General features: G+C 47.0%; 2 protein-coding genes across 9 annotated transcripts in view; one reads left to right on the top strand and one right to left on the bottom strand.

Moving 5' to 3' along the window:
• Nucleotides 1-4726, top strand: part of LRRC2 (leucine rich repeat containing 2) — a 43668-nt gene extending 38942 nt beyond the window's left edge. For all 6 annotated transcript variants that reach the window (XM_034658189.1, XM_034658187.1, XM_034658185.1 and 3 more), the window contains 2 exons: nt 575-711; nt 2845-4726. In XM_034658189.1, the coding sequence (XP_034514080.1) occupies nt 575-711; nt 2845-2894 (187 nt within the window). In that variant the 3' untranslated portion in view covers nt 2895-4726. The remainder of the gene's footprint in view (nt 1-574; nt 712-2844) is intronic.
• A 2438-nt stretch (nt 4727-7164) lies between these two features.
• On the bottom strand, nt 7165-14159 carry RTP3 (receptor transporter protein 3). 3 transcript variants are annotated; one of them, XM_034658190.1, is made up of 5 exons: nt 14033-14159; nt 13809-13928; nt 12850-12936; nt 11390-11597; nt 7165-8765 (listed from the first exon to the last, which is right to left on the bottom strand). In XM_034658190.1, the coding sequence occupies exons 4-5, from the start codon at nt 11545-11547 to the stop codon at nt 7865-7867; spliced, it is 1059 nt and encodes a 352-aa protein (XP_034514081.1). In that variant the 5' UTR covers nt 11548-11597; nt 12850-12936; nt 13809-13928; nt 14033-14159; the 3' UTR covers nt 7165-7864. The 3 variants fall into 3 exon arrangements, with proteins under 3 accessions (XP_034514081.1, XP_034514083.1, XP_034514082.1); XM_034658192.1 differs by lacking the exons at nt 12850-12936; nt 14033-14159 and having other exon boundaries at nt 13717-14015; XM_034658191.1 differs by lacking the exons at nt 12850-12936; nt 14033-14159 and having other exon boundaries at nt 13809-14015.
• Between the last annotated feature and the right edge of the window lie 409 nt (nt 14160-14568).

Raw genomic sequence — 14568 nt, 5'->3', positions numbered from 1 at the left:
CGGAGACTATTGGAGGGATTTCCAGTTTGAATTGAAATAATTACATTGCCTTTCACATCAAAACATCTTTCAAAACTGTAAGGACAGGAGATCAAATGTCATTTTAGTTTCTCTCCTTGAGCTTCCTTTTTGGGTAGGCGTACCCATCTTTTCAGTTGTGAGGATTGTGACCATCTGAGTTCTTTATAATTTAACCCCACCTCATCTTAGAGTTTGATATCATTCATTGGGAGTAATATCAAACATGGCAGGACATGATCCGGTGCGTGAAGGGTCTGACGGAGAGCGAGTGTTAGTGTCCATCTCAGGGTCTCCTGCCCGCTGTCCTCCGTCTGTAGCTAAGTAGCTCTCATTGCCCCACCAAGCCTCTGAGCAGGACTGATTCCGTAATCCTGTTGGGTTATTCCACGTGGCAGTTCCACCGATACGCTAATATTATGTGATCTTCCGTGACCTTCAAGGATGAGTAAGAACTTGAGATTTAGGACCACGGAGGTTGACTTCTTATGAGAGGAATTCTGTGGTTAAACACGTACAGGTGAAAATGTGATATTGTCCGTATTTTCTTGAATAGATTTGTAAGCCTTATGGACAATCCTCTTGATAATACCCAATGTCAAGATGATGTCAAAGTGATGGAAAGTGAACGAGATCGTCAATGCTTTGATAAAGAATTTTTGAAAGCCTATATCGAAGATGTTAAAGAAAGAGGTACGTTAATCATATTTAAAATTATCTTAGGGGCCCCTGGGTGGCTCAGTCAGTTAAGTGTCCGACTCTTGATTTCCACTCAGGTCATGATCTCAGGGTCCTGAGATCAAACCCTGCATTTGGGCTCTGTGCTCAGTACGGAGTCTACTTATCCCTCTCCCTCTGCCCCTCTCCTAGCTCTCTCTCTCTCTCACATAAATAAATAAATAAATAAATAAATAAAATCTTAAAAAAGTTAAAATAAAATTCTTTTAAATGAATATATGGAATTCCATGTGCTCATGCACATGTGGCATGAGTCACAATGACATAAAGTTAATTTGTTAATTAATTATTTTTCCATGGACCAAATATATATAGTTTCTTTAAAATATCAAATTTTTCTAGTGTACTTGAATACTTGAGACATCATCAACTATTTGACAGAGAGGCCCGGAAACATACACTTGAGACGTTGCATTACTAACTGAACATGAGTTTTTAAGAAAATGGCATTGACAAAAGAGTATTCCAGTTAATGGGAAAATAAGATTCCATTTCAAAATCCATTTAAATTCAATTTTTAGGAAAAGTCGTTTCTTACATAAGTCAAGGTCCTCTTATATAAAAATCACAAAAGGAAAAACACAAGATGGCAGACTAGTACCTAGATCCCTTTAGCTTTGGTTTCCCAAGGGTGGAGATAATACAGAGAAGCACTAGGAGGTCACGGGACCTTGGGAAAGAACAGGAAGCAGCTTCCCCTGGGGCTGTTTCCAAAGTGTTCTGGAAGGATAGAAGCCCTTCCTTCTGCTGCAAACACACAAACGTAAGTCACCCTTTGTTCTTTTAATCACCACCTTCTTCCTAGTATGGCTGCCCCTTCATAGACTAAGGATGATTGGTCACATTCAGATATTCTGGGTTTTCATGACATGAATGAAAAATGCCATTTATTTGGCCAATTAAAAAATTTCTTCAACTAAATTAAGCAAATCTCTATGCAGTTACCTCCAATCCATTTGGCCATCCCCAATCTTGAATGCTGAAATAGTATGAAATAAATGAGAAATTTATATGAAACACGAAACAAATAGCAGAACCATTTATTTTGCCAAAATTTATCTTTGGGTTGTATAAGTTTCCTCTCGTGAAAACCTTTATTGTTGTATTTTATAGATTTATTCATAATTACATTTTAGAGCTATTGTTTCGAAATACAAGAAAGAATTAGAGAAAATAGGTAGTTAGCTTTGGATCTGTTGGTCAGCGATAAAATTGTTCGGTTTGTAAGATTAACTTTAGTGATGATAGCTTTTGAATTCATTCAGTTATTTCTAAATAATTATAATAATTCCGTCCTTCATATATTCATATTGGTTCATATGATATTGCCGATACTCAGCTGGTTTTGACCAGAGTCCATAGCTAAGGGGAAAAAAAGTAGCTTTAGTGAGTCACTTCAGTGAGTGAGGTGGACCTCCAACCTCATGGGATTCAAGAATGATGAGCAAATGAAACCCTTTGCTGGTCCTCAAGCGTTAGTGACCCTAAGAATCACCTGCAGGCCCCGCCCTCAGAGGTTTTGACTCAGCACCTCTGGGGTAGGACCTAGAATGTGCATTTCTAACAAGGTCCCAGGTGATGTTGACGCCTTGGGTCTGGGAACTTGACCTTGAGAGCCATTGGTATAGACCATCCTTTGACAAAATCTGACTGTGAAGGGAGAGTGGACAGTAACCAGTGGGAAGAGCAAGACTGAGTAAAGGGGTACTTACTAAGATCATGATTGGTTTAGAGACAGCCCAAGGTTTGCTTATAAACCATCTTCCCTTCCACCTGGGGTCTTACCTGCTGTCTCGGGTCCTTGGTCGTCTGTTTCTGATCTGTCAGTTTTTAGTTTAGGGTCATACAGTTCTCAGATGCTGATGTAGCTGTGTCCATTTGTTGGAAAGATTGCAAAAGAATGAGGGTTAATAATTCTAGCTTGGATCTCAATGTTTCTAAAGCATGACTAGACATTTGTGAAAGCTGACTTAATGCTGATAGATAACTCCGTTTATCTCCATACTTTAACACAGGAAGTGGTAGGAATTTGTGTGTGAACATGATAAAATGGGGAATGGTTGCGTATCTTTGTTCTTTTTGTTACAGAATCGGTCCCCAGCTATACCACCAAAGTATCTTTTAGCCTTCAGCTTTGATACCACCCACCAGAAGACCGCAGACTCTCCCTGTGCTGTGGAGCTATAAATTTTGTGTTGCAGAATAAGGTTTGCACTTAAGGACGCAGTCTAGAAACCACAGTCATAGTTAGGAAAAATGATTTTTCAGATTTCACATTTGCAAATCCTTTTCTCTGTGGACTGGAGAATTGATAAATGGGCTTATATATCAAGGTTCGTTTGCATATACGTGTTTCCAAATAATGCACATTTACTATTTTAGAAAATGTGTCATTTTTTAAAAATTATAACCTAGAGACCAAAATCTGAAGTTGATTGCACTGTTTTTAGGAATCCAGGGATAAAGGGGTTGTAAAAAGAGCATTTCTATGGGACTAGCCAAATGAGATTTTATTTTATTTTGAAAGAGTTTTAATGAATTGTTTCTTTTACTGAGAAAAGCTTTCCTTCGGTTTATACAAACTGCTATTTTCATATGTTTTCATTGTATTTTGTAAGCATAGGGTCTCAGGAAAGACTTTACGTATAATTTGGGCATCGAAAGTCAAAAGAAGGGCTGGATTGTCTGCCCGTGCATTGGGCACAGGACACTCAAATGGTGCACTGGTTGTCCTCGTGGAGGCATTGCGGGCCTGGCTGGTCCGTCCTGGGAAGCCTTACGTGGCCTGCATGGATGGTCCTCCTGTCCTGAATGGGCACCTCGGAAGTCCCAGGATACACCTTACAGCAGGGAGCAAAGGCAGTACGCCTAAGGACTCCTCTTCCAGGGTGGCCGTACAAGGTAGCAGAGTTAATACTGATGAGTTAATACTGATGAGGAGCCCCTAGCAGAGCTTCCTGACAGGTGCCCCGGGAGAGCTCTGCCCATGGCCATAATGCTGCAGTCCACAGGGTACTCACGAGACTGTTTTTTGTTGGCAAAGATGGGATTCGTGATAGGGCTTTGGACTCTTACACCACATCATCTGATTTGGAGAAATTGTACAAATATCTATTTTTATACCACTATTTTGAGCTGAAAGAAACAAGATTGTGAGTTGAAGATAAGCTTTAGCAAGTAGCTTTTGTGACTAAGAAGGAAAAGAAGTGCATATATTCGTGTATATTCCTATATGAATTGACTCCTACATGGTCTAGCTCAGCGCTGTCCAATAGAATTTTCTGCATTGATGGAAATGGTCTATATCTGTGCTGTCCAAATGTAGTGACCACCAGACACGTGCTTTTTGACTGCTTGAACGACTGGTGTAACTGAAGAACTTTTAGTTTAGTTAATTAAGGGTTTTTAATTAAATTTAAATTTAGATTGCCACAGGTGGCTGTCATATTGGACACTCAAGTCAAGCCGGTTGGGTTTTTTGGAAGAAACGGAGGGTGAGTTTTATTTTCTCTTAACTGAAGAACAGTGTGTCCCCGGAGGGGCCACTACTGACACCTTCCATATTTTGTCTTGATAGATTTAATCATAATTCCCTGTGTTTTATCCTCAACAGACACAAAGCAGGCAGAGCGTTCTAAAACCATATGGCAATGCTTCAGCGGAGGGTTGCCTCAAGTTAAAGACAAACCCTGAGAAGTAGGTTAAGAGATGAAAAGAGTAGGAAAATGAGAAATCGCTTCAATGGAACCTCAAACAATTGTATTTTTTCTTTTTAGCTCTTCAAAAATGGAATTCAAATTTATTAGTTGTACTCCTTGAATGATTTTGAAATTTCATTTCATGCCAAGGTATACATTATATATAGACAAATGGAAGATAAACTCTAAAGAGGGCAAATAGGGGCTTTCATACAAATTGTCCATGACTTATGTAAAATCTGTGTCAATAAAACCAGTCTTTTGTGCAAAAACCTTGTGTTGGTGCTACATATAAACAAAGGAAAAATTACTGCACTGATAGATAATTACTTCATGTTACATAATATCCCATACCACAGATATTGTTTGAATGTAAGGTTTGTAGAGATACTATTTAATTGATTCATGTAAATGCAAAAATGCAGCAAGATGATAAGGCACCTTAGTGGAAATATCACAGAGATTTGAAAATTCTACATGATACATTTGGACTGATTCATAATCTGGAAAAGGAATTTCCATAGCAGGATATATGTATGAGCATTAAAGCAATATGAATAAAAGAATAAAATGTAATTCCTAGAAGAAAAATGTTCTCGTTCCAAAAGCTTATTATTCTACCTGCTTTTCAGACGTTGGATTGTTACGGGGCAGAGACACTTGGGTGACATCACCGAGCAGTGCATTTTAACAACCAGCAAGGACCACACCACATTTCTTGACTAGAGATTTCTAGAATGACCATTAGGCGTGCTCGCCAAACACCAGTTTAGGGTAGCTTCCTGATTATGGTAAGCTCCAGAAATCAGTTATTGTCTTTCCTTCTTTGCGTCCCTTCCCGCCTCAACGCGTCTCTTGAATCTCCCTAGTCCCAAGTGAAGGAAGCGTACTCTGAGGTGTTGTGTTGTGGTGGCTGTAGGTTTATGGGATTCTCATTTCCTGGGTCCTAATTCTGGTGCGTTCCTGGTTCATAGGGGCAGCACTTGGCCTAGCTTCTCCCACCCTATGGGAGCACTGTGTGTTATCAGAGTAAATTTGATCATGTAATAACATTTCTTGGAATTTTAAAGGACTTTCCGATTCTTTCCTGAAATTAAAGTTCTCGACGCTAGCCTTCAGGGAGCTCACAAATCATTCAACGTCCACTTCCCTTAATGTCCCAATGATCTAAATGCCATTTTCTAGTTTGTTTTCCTTCTTGACATACTCCAGATCATTCCACCCATCCCTGCCTATCTTTGAATACTGTAGAGTCTGTCTGGAGATAGTGGCAGATGTTTCGCAACTCCCTGTATCTGCCAGGGACATTGTGCAAACGTGTACGCATGCCCTCATGCACATTCCGGTCTGTTCTGGAAGCTGATCAGCACTGGGACTCAGGGAGCCAGGATTGCAAGGCCAGCTCTTTTACTAATTCACCCTATAATCTTGGGAAAAATCACTTTACCTTTTACCCCCCTGTAAAAAAATAGAGTTGGAGAAGATGATTTCTAAGGCTGATTCCATCTCCCCTTTTTATATTAATGACCCAGTCTGTCCTCCCTACCTCACTGGTCACTCAGCTTCTAGAAGGCTCCTTATGGGCTGCTGGGCATGCTTGTTCCTTAGGCATGTGTTTGTAACTGTCTTGTCCACTATTGACATGTTAGGTTTCTGGAGTTTGCTAAATACGTAGACAGACTATGCCCAAATATTTGAAAACAAATAGCAAGCCTGTGAAGAATTTACCCACACATTTCTGTTGTGTTCCCAATACTTCCATCTGAGCTGAGATGTACAAATATTATTTCTGATATTGCCTCGAAAGAGGAAGCATGTATCATAAAGAATTGCATTTTCCAGAAATCCAAATCAAAGATACAGTGAGATATCACTTCACACCCTTTGGTGTAGCTAGTATTAAAACACACACACACACACACACACACACACACACACAAAGCCCCACAGAAAATAATTGTTGGTGAGGATATGGCGAAATTGGCATGCTTTTCCCTGTTGGTGGGAGCGTAAGATGACACAATTGCTATGGAAAATAGCATGGCAGTTCCTCCAAAAATTAAAAGTAGAATCACCGTATGTTCCAGCAGCTCCACTTCTGAGTATGTTGAAAGCAAGGTCTCAAAGAGCTATTGGTACACCCGCATTCCTAGCAGTACTAGTCACAGTGGCCAAGAGCTGGAAGCCTGCCAGATGTCTACAGGTGGGTAGACCAAATGTGGCATATACATCCTGCGGAATGTTATTCAGCCTTAGAAAGGAAGGAAATCCCATCACATGCTACAACGTGAATGCAACTTGAGGACATTGTGCTAAGTGCCATAAACTAGTGACAAGAAGACAAATACTGTCAGAGTCTGCCTCTGTGAGGTCCTCAGGGTAGCCCTCTTCATAGAGACAGAAAGAAGCATGGGGGGCACCTGGGTGGCGCAGTCGTTAAGCGTCTGCCTTTGGCTCAGGGCGTGATCCCGGCGTTCCGGGATCAAGCCCCACATCAGGCTCCTCCGCTGGGAGCCTGCTTCTTCCTCTCCCACTCCCCCTGCTTGTGTTCCCTCTCTCGCTGGCTGTCTCTCTGTCACATAAATAAATAAAACCTTAAAAAAAAAAGGGTGCTAGTAGGGACAAGGGGGAGGGAGAAAATGCGAGTTGTTGTTTAATAGGTGTAGTTTCAGTTCTGAGAATGAAAAAGTCAGTGAAAAGTCACTGAGAAACTGAACACACACTCCAGATGGGTGTACATTTGTTTAATTACACGTTGTGTCACAATACCATTCTACTGGTACAGTAACGCACGTTATAAACCATGCGACAAGAAATAGTAAAGTACAAAGAAACGTGAAATAGAGTTTGAAGGCTATCTCCCCCATGGGGGTGGCTGGCCCTGCCACAGCCCCGAGCTGCATGGACCCTGCTGTGGAGAACACTGCCCTGAGACCTAGGCTTTCAGCCTAATGAAAACCGCGACAAGTGCCTCCACAGGCTGACGTCACTGGGTCTGTGCAAGCTTCTCTGGGGAGAGAGGCTCCACAGGCCTCATGAGATTTCCAAATGGTTCTGTGAACCCTAAAGGCTTTGGTCTCAGTTCTCCAGAGAGTGAGCAGAATTTCAGTGTCCTCTACGCAAAATTGAGTTGAAATTAACATGAACCCTTAAAAATCACATGAAATCAACCACTTTAGAATGAACAATTCAGTGGCGTTTACTGCATTCGCAGTGTTGCACAGCCACGCCCTCCGTCTTGTGCCAAACATTTTCATCACCACCCACCCTCCGCGCCCAAGAAGCCCCATACAGTTTAATCCCCTTCCCTGTAGCCCCTGGCAGTCACCAATCTACTTCCTGTCTCTGGATTTAACTCTAACGGGCATTTCCTCTCCGTGGGATCGTTCTGCATGACTTTGAACTTGGCCTCATGTGAAGATCCACTGAAGGGTCTCTATGATAATCACCACGACAACGATCAGAATGAGAAAACACCAGCAAACATTTAAGTTCCAGCACCTGAGATTCGGGGTTCCGTGGGAAAAGGGCTGCTGACTCCAGGTCCTAACCCGGATTCTCCTCTCCGCGTGGTGGTAGGTGTTTGTTCTCGGGCTCCAGTGGGTGGGAAGCATCGTGGCCGTCGTGGACCCAGAATACCAGGATTGGGGTAAAGCCTTTCCCTTGTTTGCCATGGCATTCCCCTTCACTGTGTCTGCTCTGGCGTTCCCCCTCACTGTGTCCCCTGTGGTGTTCCCCCTCACTGTGTCCCCTGTGGCATTTCCCTTCACTGTGTCCCCTGTGGTGTTCCCCCTCACTGTGTCCCCTGTGGCGTTCCCCCTCACTGTGTCCCCTGTGGCGTTTCCCTTCACTGTGTACACTCTGGTGCCACTCCTAGCGGGAGAGGGCGTGGGAATGGCAGTCCCAAGAGCAGGGGAGCTTATGGCAGGAAGTAATGGGGACATTGGTGGCTGCACAGCCTCACCTAACCCACTCTGAGCACAAAAGCCCTGCAGACACGCCTCACAGTTGTTACTGTCATGTGGTCCTTCAAGAGAGATTTCCTTGATGGTAGGAATCTCCTCCATCGACTTAAATCCTTCTCTGTAGCATTTCTTCAGAATTCGGAACACCAGGTTGTTCAGGATCCTTGAGATGTTCTCTTCTGTGAACTTGGGAACCTCAAATGGAGACTCACTGCACTTCCGACATCTCTGGGCAAAGACCCTCATCTTCACCTTGCCCCTGGGGTTCCTCGCACTCTTGTGCATGTGGAAAAGGACCTGAACTTGAGCCGAGGACCAACTGCGAGAGCACAAGGAGCACTGGAACCTGTGGGGACAGAAGACGAGACCCTCAGTTGGCCCAGCATGGCCGAGTTGTGGGCTGGGCCAGAAGGAGGAAGGGACACCCAACGACACAGAGATGTGACTTGACTGGGGTGGAGGTTAGTGGGGGAAGAAGTTAGTGAGCCCCTCGTTCCTGTCTCCACTGTGCCACCAACGTGCCTGTGACCCATAGGGGTCTGTCATGAAAATGCAGATCCAAGTTGTTGGTGCTGGAAGGGACCTTCTAAGTCTGACATGATGTCGCTGGAGATGAGGCGCACGCTGGAACACACCAGGAGCAGAGACTTGCTGGGTGTAAGAAGCAAGACTAGACCCCCAAACCAGGCTTCTTCAAATGTAAATTGAAGTGGTTCAGAGGCTATGGGTGCAACAGCAGCCATTAAATCAGCCCTGAAATCCACAGATGGTGCTGGTAGGTACTGCCATCTGAAAGTTTGCATCTGCCCCCAAATTCACATGTCGGAATCCGAACCCCCAAAGGTGATGATGTTAGAAGGCCTTTGGGAGGTGATTAGTTCATGAGCATGGAGCCCATGTGAAGGTGATTTTTTAAAAAAGATTTATTATTTATTTATTTATTTAACAGAGAGAGAGAGAGAGAGACAGTGAGAGAGGAAACACAAGCAGGGGGAGTGGGAGAAGGAGGCTTCCCGCCAAGCAGGGAGCCCAACGCGGGGCTCGATCCCAGGACCCTGGGATCATGACCTGAGCCAAAGGCAGACGCTTAACGACTGAGCCACCCAGGCGCTCCCCATGTGAAGGTGATTAGTGCTCTTATCAAAGAGATCCCATAGCTCCTTCCACCATGAGAAGTCCACAACTCAGAAGAGGCCTCTCACCAGACCAGCTGGCATCCTGATCTTGGACTTCCAGCCTCTAGAACTGTGAGCAATACATTTCTGTCATGGATAAGCTGCCCAGTCTGATATTATTTTTATTTTATTTTATTTTATTTTATTTTATTTTATTTTATTGCCACTCAAACAGACTAAGACTATGTCATAGACCCACAGATCAGGGAGGGTCTAGTGTCTGGAGGAAAAACGTTGCTTTGCCCTGTTGCCTGGGGACCCCGGGTCTGCCAGTATTACAGGGAGATCACAGTGTCCAGCTCTCTCTCCTTTTGCTCCCCTTCCAACCCAATTCATTGCTCAAGGTAGCCTGGAAAACGTCATATTCTGTGTGCACCTGGCCTCAGAGTGCAAGAGAATGACACCTCGACCCTGCAGGGAAGAGGAAAATTCCTTGAGCTCAGATATTTGGACAAATACACGTCAGGATAAATGGAGGGAGGGGAAGAAGGCACACAAGAACAGGGCTGCACCCAGGACAGGAATTAGGGGAGAGGCAGAAGCTAGCAGTATGGCAGGGACATTTCATGCTCCCCAAGTTACTCATGCACTCCCGCTCACTTCCCAGTCCCCATGCAGTTAGGTTGGTCAATATGACTGGTTGCCCAAAGGGATGTGGGCAGGGACATGTGTTACTTCCAAATCTGGCACAGAAGCTCTCGGAAAACCCTTCAGCTCCTCTTCCTCTGCCTCCGTGACCTGGGGATCACGTGTTCGGTCAAATCACTGATATTTCGAGGTTTACATGCTCTAGCAGCCAAGCCTCGCCTAGCCTGGGAGGTTGAATTGGAGGGGGCCGGGAGGGATGAGCCAGTCAAGTTTTCCTTCTTGTGTCTTGATTCTTTCTGCATCTCGCGGGGTGAGCACGGCCATGAGATGAAGGGAAGAGGCCAAGAGGCTCTGACCGCCATGAGTGAGGTGACCTTACTGGGCTCATTCGGAGTCTGCTCTTTTGAGCTGCTGTCCCTCTGGGTCATGCTGCTCTGGTCATGGGCCAGCTCAGAGTTCAAGGTTCTTACAAAAAAAAAAAACAAATTAACGAGCTGAGATTTTAATTGGATGTTTCTGGTGCCAGCGCCCGGCCCGGGAAAGCCATGGGCTGCAAGGGGAGGAGAGCTCTGCTTCCTCTGCCCAGACCCTCCCCCAGAGAGGAAGGCAGCGGGCAGGCCCCGAGCCTCTCCCCCAGTCCTAGGAGAGAGTCTCAGGTCCCCACGCTCTGTGCGGGGGGGCAGCCCCACCCCTGACCCTTGGAGCACTCCTTTCCCACCTGGAACAAAGGGTAAGGCTTTAGATGACTTCCAAGGGTCTTAGTTTAAAAGGGTCCATCAACCCAGAGTCGAGGGGGCAAGAATGCTGCATGTTGCTCAACTATCCTAACCTCTGCCCTCTCCACGAGGGGCCTCCTCAGCCCACGGGGCCTCTCCCTCCTGGGCTCCACAGTGAGCCCCAGGTACCCCGAGGCAGGGAGCATATGCAGGTAACAGTTGCCCACCCAGCTGTCCTGCAGCTCCTCCCCTTCCCTCTTCCTCCCTGCTCCCCCTCCCCATGCAGCCCTCACCAGTGCCCAGTCCTGCTCCTGTCTGGGGTTCACTGTAATAAGGAAAAAACCGTTTACCGAAGCTAAAACTTCTTGGATTATGTACACCTTACTTCCTGTAGTCTTCAGTGGGCAAGCATGGGATAGAATAAGAAAAGGAGCAAGGATACATAGTAACGAATACACGAATTTTCTGGAACACGTACCATCCCCACTCACCTGGCAAAGGCCCGGTGCTTGTACTGTGACCACCCCGGCTTCAGGCTGTTGGGAAGAAGGTCTTTGTCTACTGTCAGGGTCCATTTGTGCCATGGCTTCACTTCCTGAATTAATTCCTGGAACACTTGCTTCCATAGCTCCACGTCCGGACCCTCCATGCTGTGCAGTGAACTGTGGGCATCAGGATCTCCTGGAGACTCTGACGGATCTGTAGCAGGACATGAGGTTTCCCACTTTAAAGAACAAGGGCTGGGACCTGCTCTCCCTTTGTGTACCTGACCTGGGCCCACGGACTAGGTCTCTGCATCAAGGACAAAGGTCAGTTGAATCTGGCTCCCAGTTCAGAGGACAGTGCTAGGCTTACCGCAGGGAATTTCCAAAGACACAGAATGCATCCAACCAAATAGGACCAAAGGAAAGCTCCGGACTCCGGATTGGATCTCACTCGGACTCTGCTGATTACCTACCTTTAACCTGGAATACATCCTTTACCTCCGAAGCCTCTAAAAATGGTGGAGAGAGGCTGCAGTTGCCCTTTCTGTTCTAACACTCGGAAGTCCTTATCCACGGGGCTGCTGTGCTTGTGACTGGGGAGGAGAGATGCAAAGGACATGGCCATCGTGGGCCCTCCCTGCTCCCTGCATCCCTGTTCTGGGCTCTCTGCTTCCCGTTCCCGCTGGTCTCTGTATGACTGGATCTCACAGTCCCCAGGCTGTCCAAGGAGACTCCTGAACCTTGTCCTCCACACATTAGAAACCAAAGCTGATGCTGCCCTCGTGCCCAGATGAGGCTGCAAGGTCCGTCCCCACGTGGATGAGAGGCCAGTGGCCACAACTGACCCCACTTCCTTGAGGAGAGGCTTGTAAAAGAAGGGGAGAGGAACAGAGGGCAGGCAACGGCCCAGGGAGGGCGGGCAAGATTCTGGGTGTCTGCATGCCACGACCCCCTCCAGAGACAGACTGCCACTGACCTGTCCCAGGGACTCCTGCCCAAGAGGGAAGCCCCACCCTCGGCAGTCCTCTGACCTGGCAGCTCCCATCTCGGCCTCTGCCCTGGCATCCCCCCAACGGCCTCCATGCCTCTTGGGCCACTGTCCACACTGCAGCTGGAGGAGGGACGTCTTTCCAGAGGTGGAAGCCCTCACCTGTATGCTGCATGTTAGCACGGCATCTGGACCCCTCACATCCCACCCCTGCTTCTACCAGCCTCAGCCCTGCCCAACTCATCTTCCCCCTAAGCCCATATCCACCCCTACGCCCTAAGCCACAGCCCCTCACTCCCTGCTATCCTCTTACACTCCTGCTGTCCCAGCCCTGCGCCCTGTGCTCACGGCCACCCCACGGAGCAGAGCACCCGCCTTCGCTCCCGTGGTTCCTGACCCCTTCAAGTGCTGGGGCCCAACAGCGCAGGCTCCATGTTCCACGCCCCTGCCCGGCCCCACACCAGCCTCCCAACTGCACCTGGGAAAGAAATCTCAGCAGGTGAGCAAGCGTCCTCCCTCTGCGCAGGTAGTTGCTCAAACGCCCATGCTCTTCTGCATTGCAGAGCTAGGTCAGAGGAAGCGGAGAGCAGAGGGTGTTTAGACGAGAGCCTGTCTTGCTTTCTGGCCTATGAGACCTTGTGTGAAAATGTCACAGGCAGTTCTGCGTTGTCAAAACCCCCCTTGAGGGGTGCCTGGGTGGCTCAATCCGTTGAGCCTCGGACTCTTTGGTTTCGGTTCAGGTCATGATCTCAGGGTTTTGAGATCGAGCCCGGAGTCAGGCTCCTCGCTCAGCCAGGAGTCAGCTTTAGATTCTCTCACTCCTGCCCTTTCCCCCACTCACTCTCTCTCTAAAATAAATAAATAAATAAATAAATAAATAAATAAATAAATAAAATCTTAAAAAAACCAAACAAACCCAAAACACCCTTGAAAGCAAGTGTGCAAGGGGATCCTTGACGATCCCCAGATAGCTCACTGTTTCTTTGTCATGTAAAGGTTACCTTTAGTCTCTGGCTCTACTAAGAATATTCTAATTGGAAAACTCTACATTCTTAAATGATATGTTTGAACACAAGCATTTAAGAATGTGAGGAAGTTTGTTACATTGCAATTAACGTAGGCTAGGGGCATCCAGGAAGCTCAGTGGGTTAAGGGACCGACTCTTGATTCTGGCTCAGGTCATGATCTCAGAGTTGAGAGATCGAGCCCCCCATTGGGATCTGCCCTGGGCATGGAGTCTGCTTAAGATGATCTTTCTCCCTCTCCCCTTACCCCTCCCCGCCAAAAACTTAATTAATTAACATAGGCTAAATGCTTTCCCTCTATCATGAGTAACATCGTTTACCTGATCTTCCAGAGAATTCTGGGTTTCTGGGGTGGGGGTGGGGAGGCCAAGGCCTAGGAAAAAGCACAGGAGCTCAGCAGGGCTGAAGATACCTGGAGATTCGTAGTCCTCAGACCAGCCGCAAAGTTCTCATTGAATTGGTCTGGGCATCAGATCTCTAAAAATTCCTCAAGTGATTCCAAGGCTGTTATGGTGGTCACCACTCTGGGAGCCTGAAGGGAAGGACAAGGTGCTCAGGTCCTGGTCAGCAGTCCTAGACGCAGAGCCAAGAGGGGTCCCTCCCCCGCAGTGCGGTGGTGGAATTGGCAAGGCTTACAGACGCAGTTCCGGGGGAAGTGGTCCTGGGGCTTCCTGGTCGCCTCCCCCAGCTGGGTTGGACATTGTTGTCTGAGCAGTGGACTCCCAGAGGAGGAGAGGGGGTGTTTGGGGTGGGAGAGAGGAAGGGGAGGTGGGGGGGCGAGGAGGGAGGGGTTTGCTGGAGCCTCTCTGGCAACTTCTTTCCTGGCCTCACTGTAGCCGCAAAGAAGATTTACAAAGGGGGGAGGGGACAGGGGACAGAATCGATCTGGAGGTCAGGGGGTCTTTGGTCTGGGGCTCTGACCTGCTATGTGACAGTGGACAAGTCACTTCGGGCATCTTGAGGATGAAGTGGCACGTTTTATGTGGAGGGCTACTAGGCATGCCTGGTGCCGAGAAGGGCCTGGAAGGAAGCCAGCACTGGTCCTTGAAGCTTGACAAAAACAATTCCCAGGACCTCACTTGGAGCAGTGACTTTCCCAGAAACCCCTGCACTCTGGAAAAGGGTATTTACATGCAGACATACAAGCTCTCCTCACCCTTCTGCTTGGCCAG

This window comes from Ailuropoda melanoleuca, chromosome 4 (assembly GCF_002007445.2).
Source record: "Ailuropoda melanoleuca isolate Jingjing chromosome 4, ASM200744v2, whole genome shotgun sequence".
Taxonomy (NCBI): Eukaryota; Metazoa; Chordata; class Mammalia; order Carnivora; family Ursidae; genus Ailuropoda; species Ailuropoda melanoleuca.
The sequence above is the reverse complement of the archived record's forward strand: the minus strand, read 5'-3'. Positions and strand labels throughout refer to the sequence as shown.

Coding starts and splice junctions, on each gene's coding strand:
- RTP3 (XM_034658190.1), bottom strand. CDS start 11,547: ATGGAGGGTCCGGACGTGGAGCTATGGAAGCAAGTGTTCCAGGAATTA. Junction 8,766..11,389: donor AAGCACCGGGCCTTTGCCAG/GTGAGTGGGGAT, acceptor CTGTCCCCACAG/GTTCCAGTGCTCCTTGTGCT.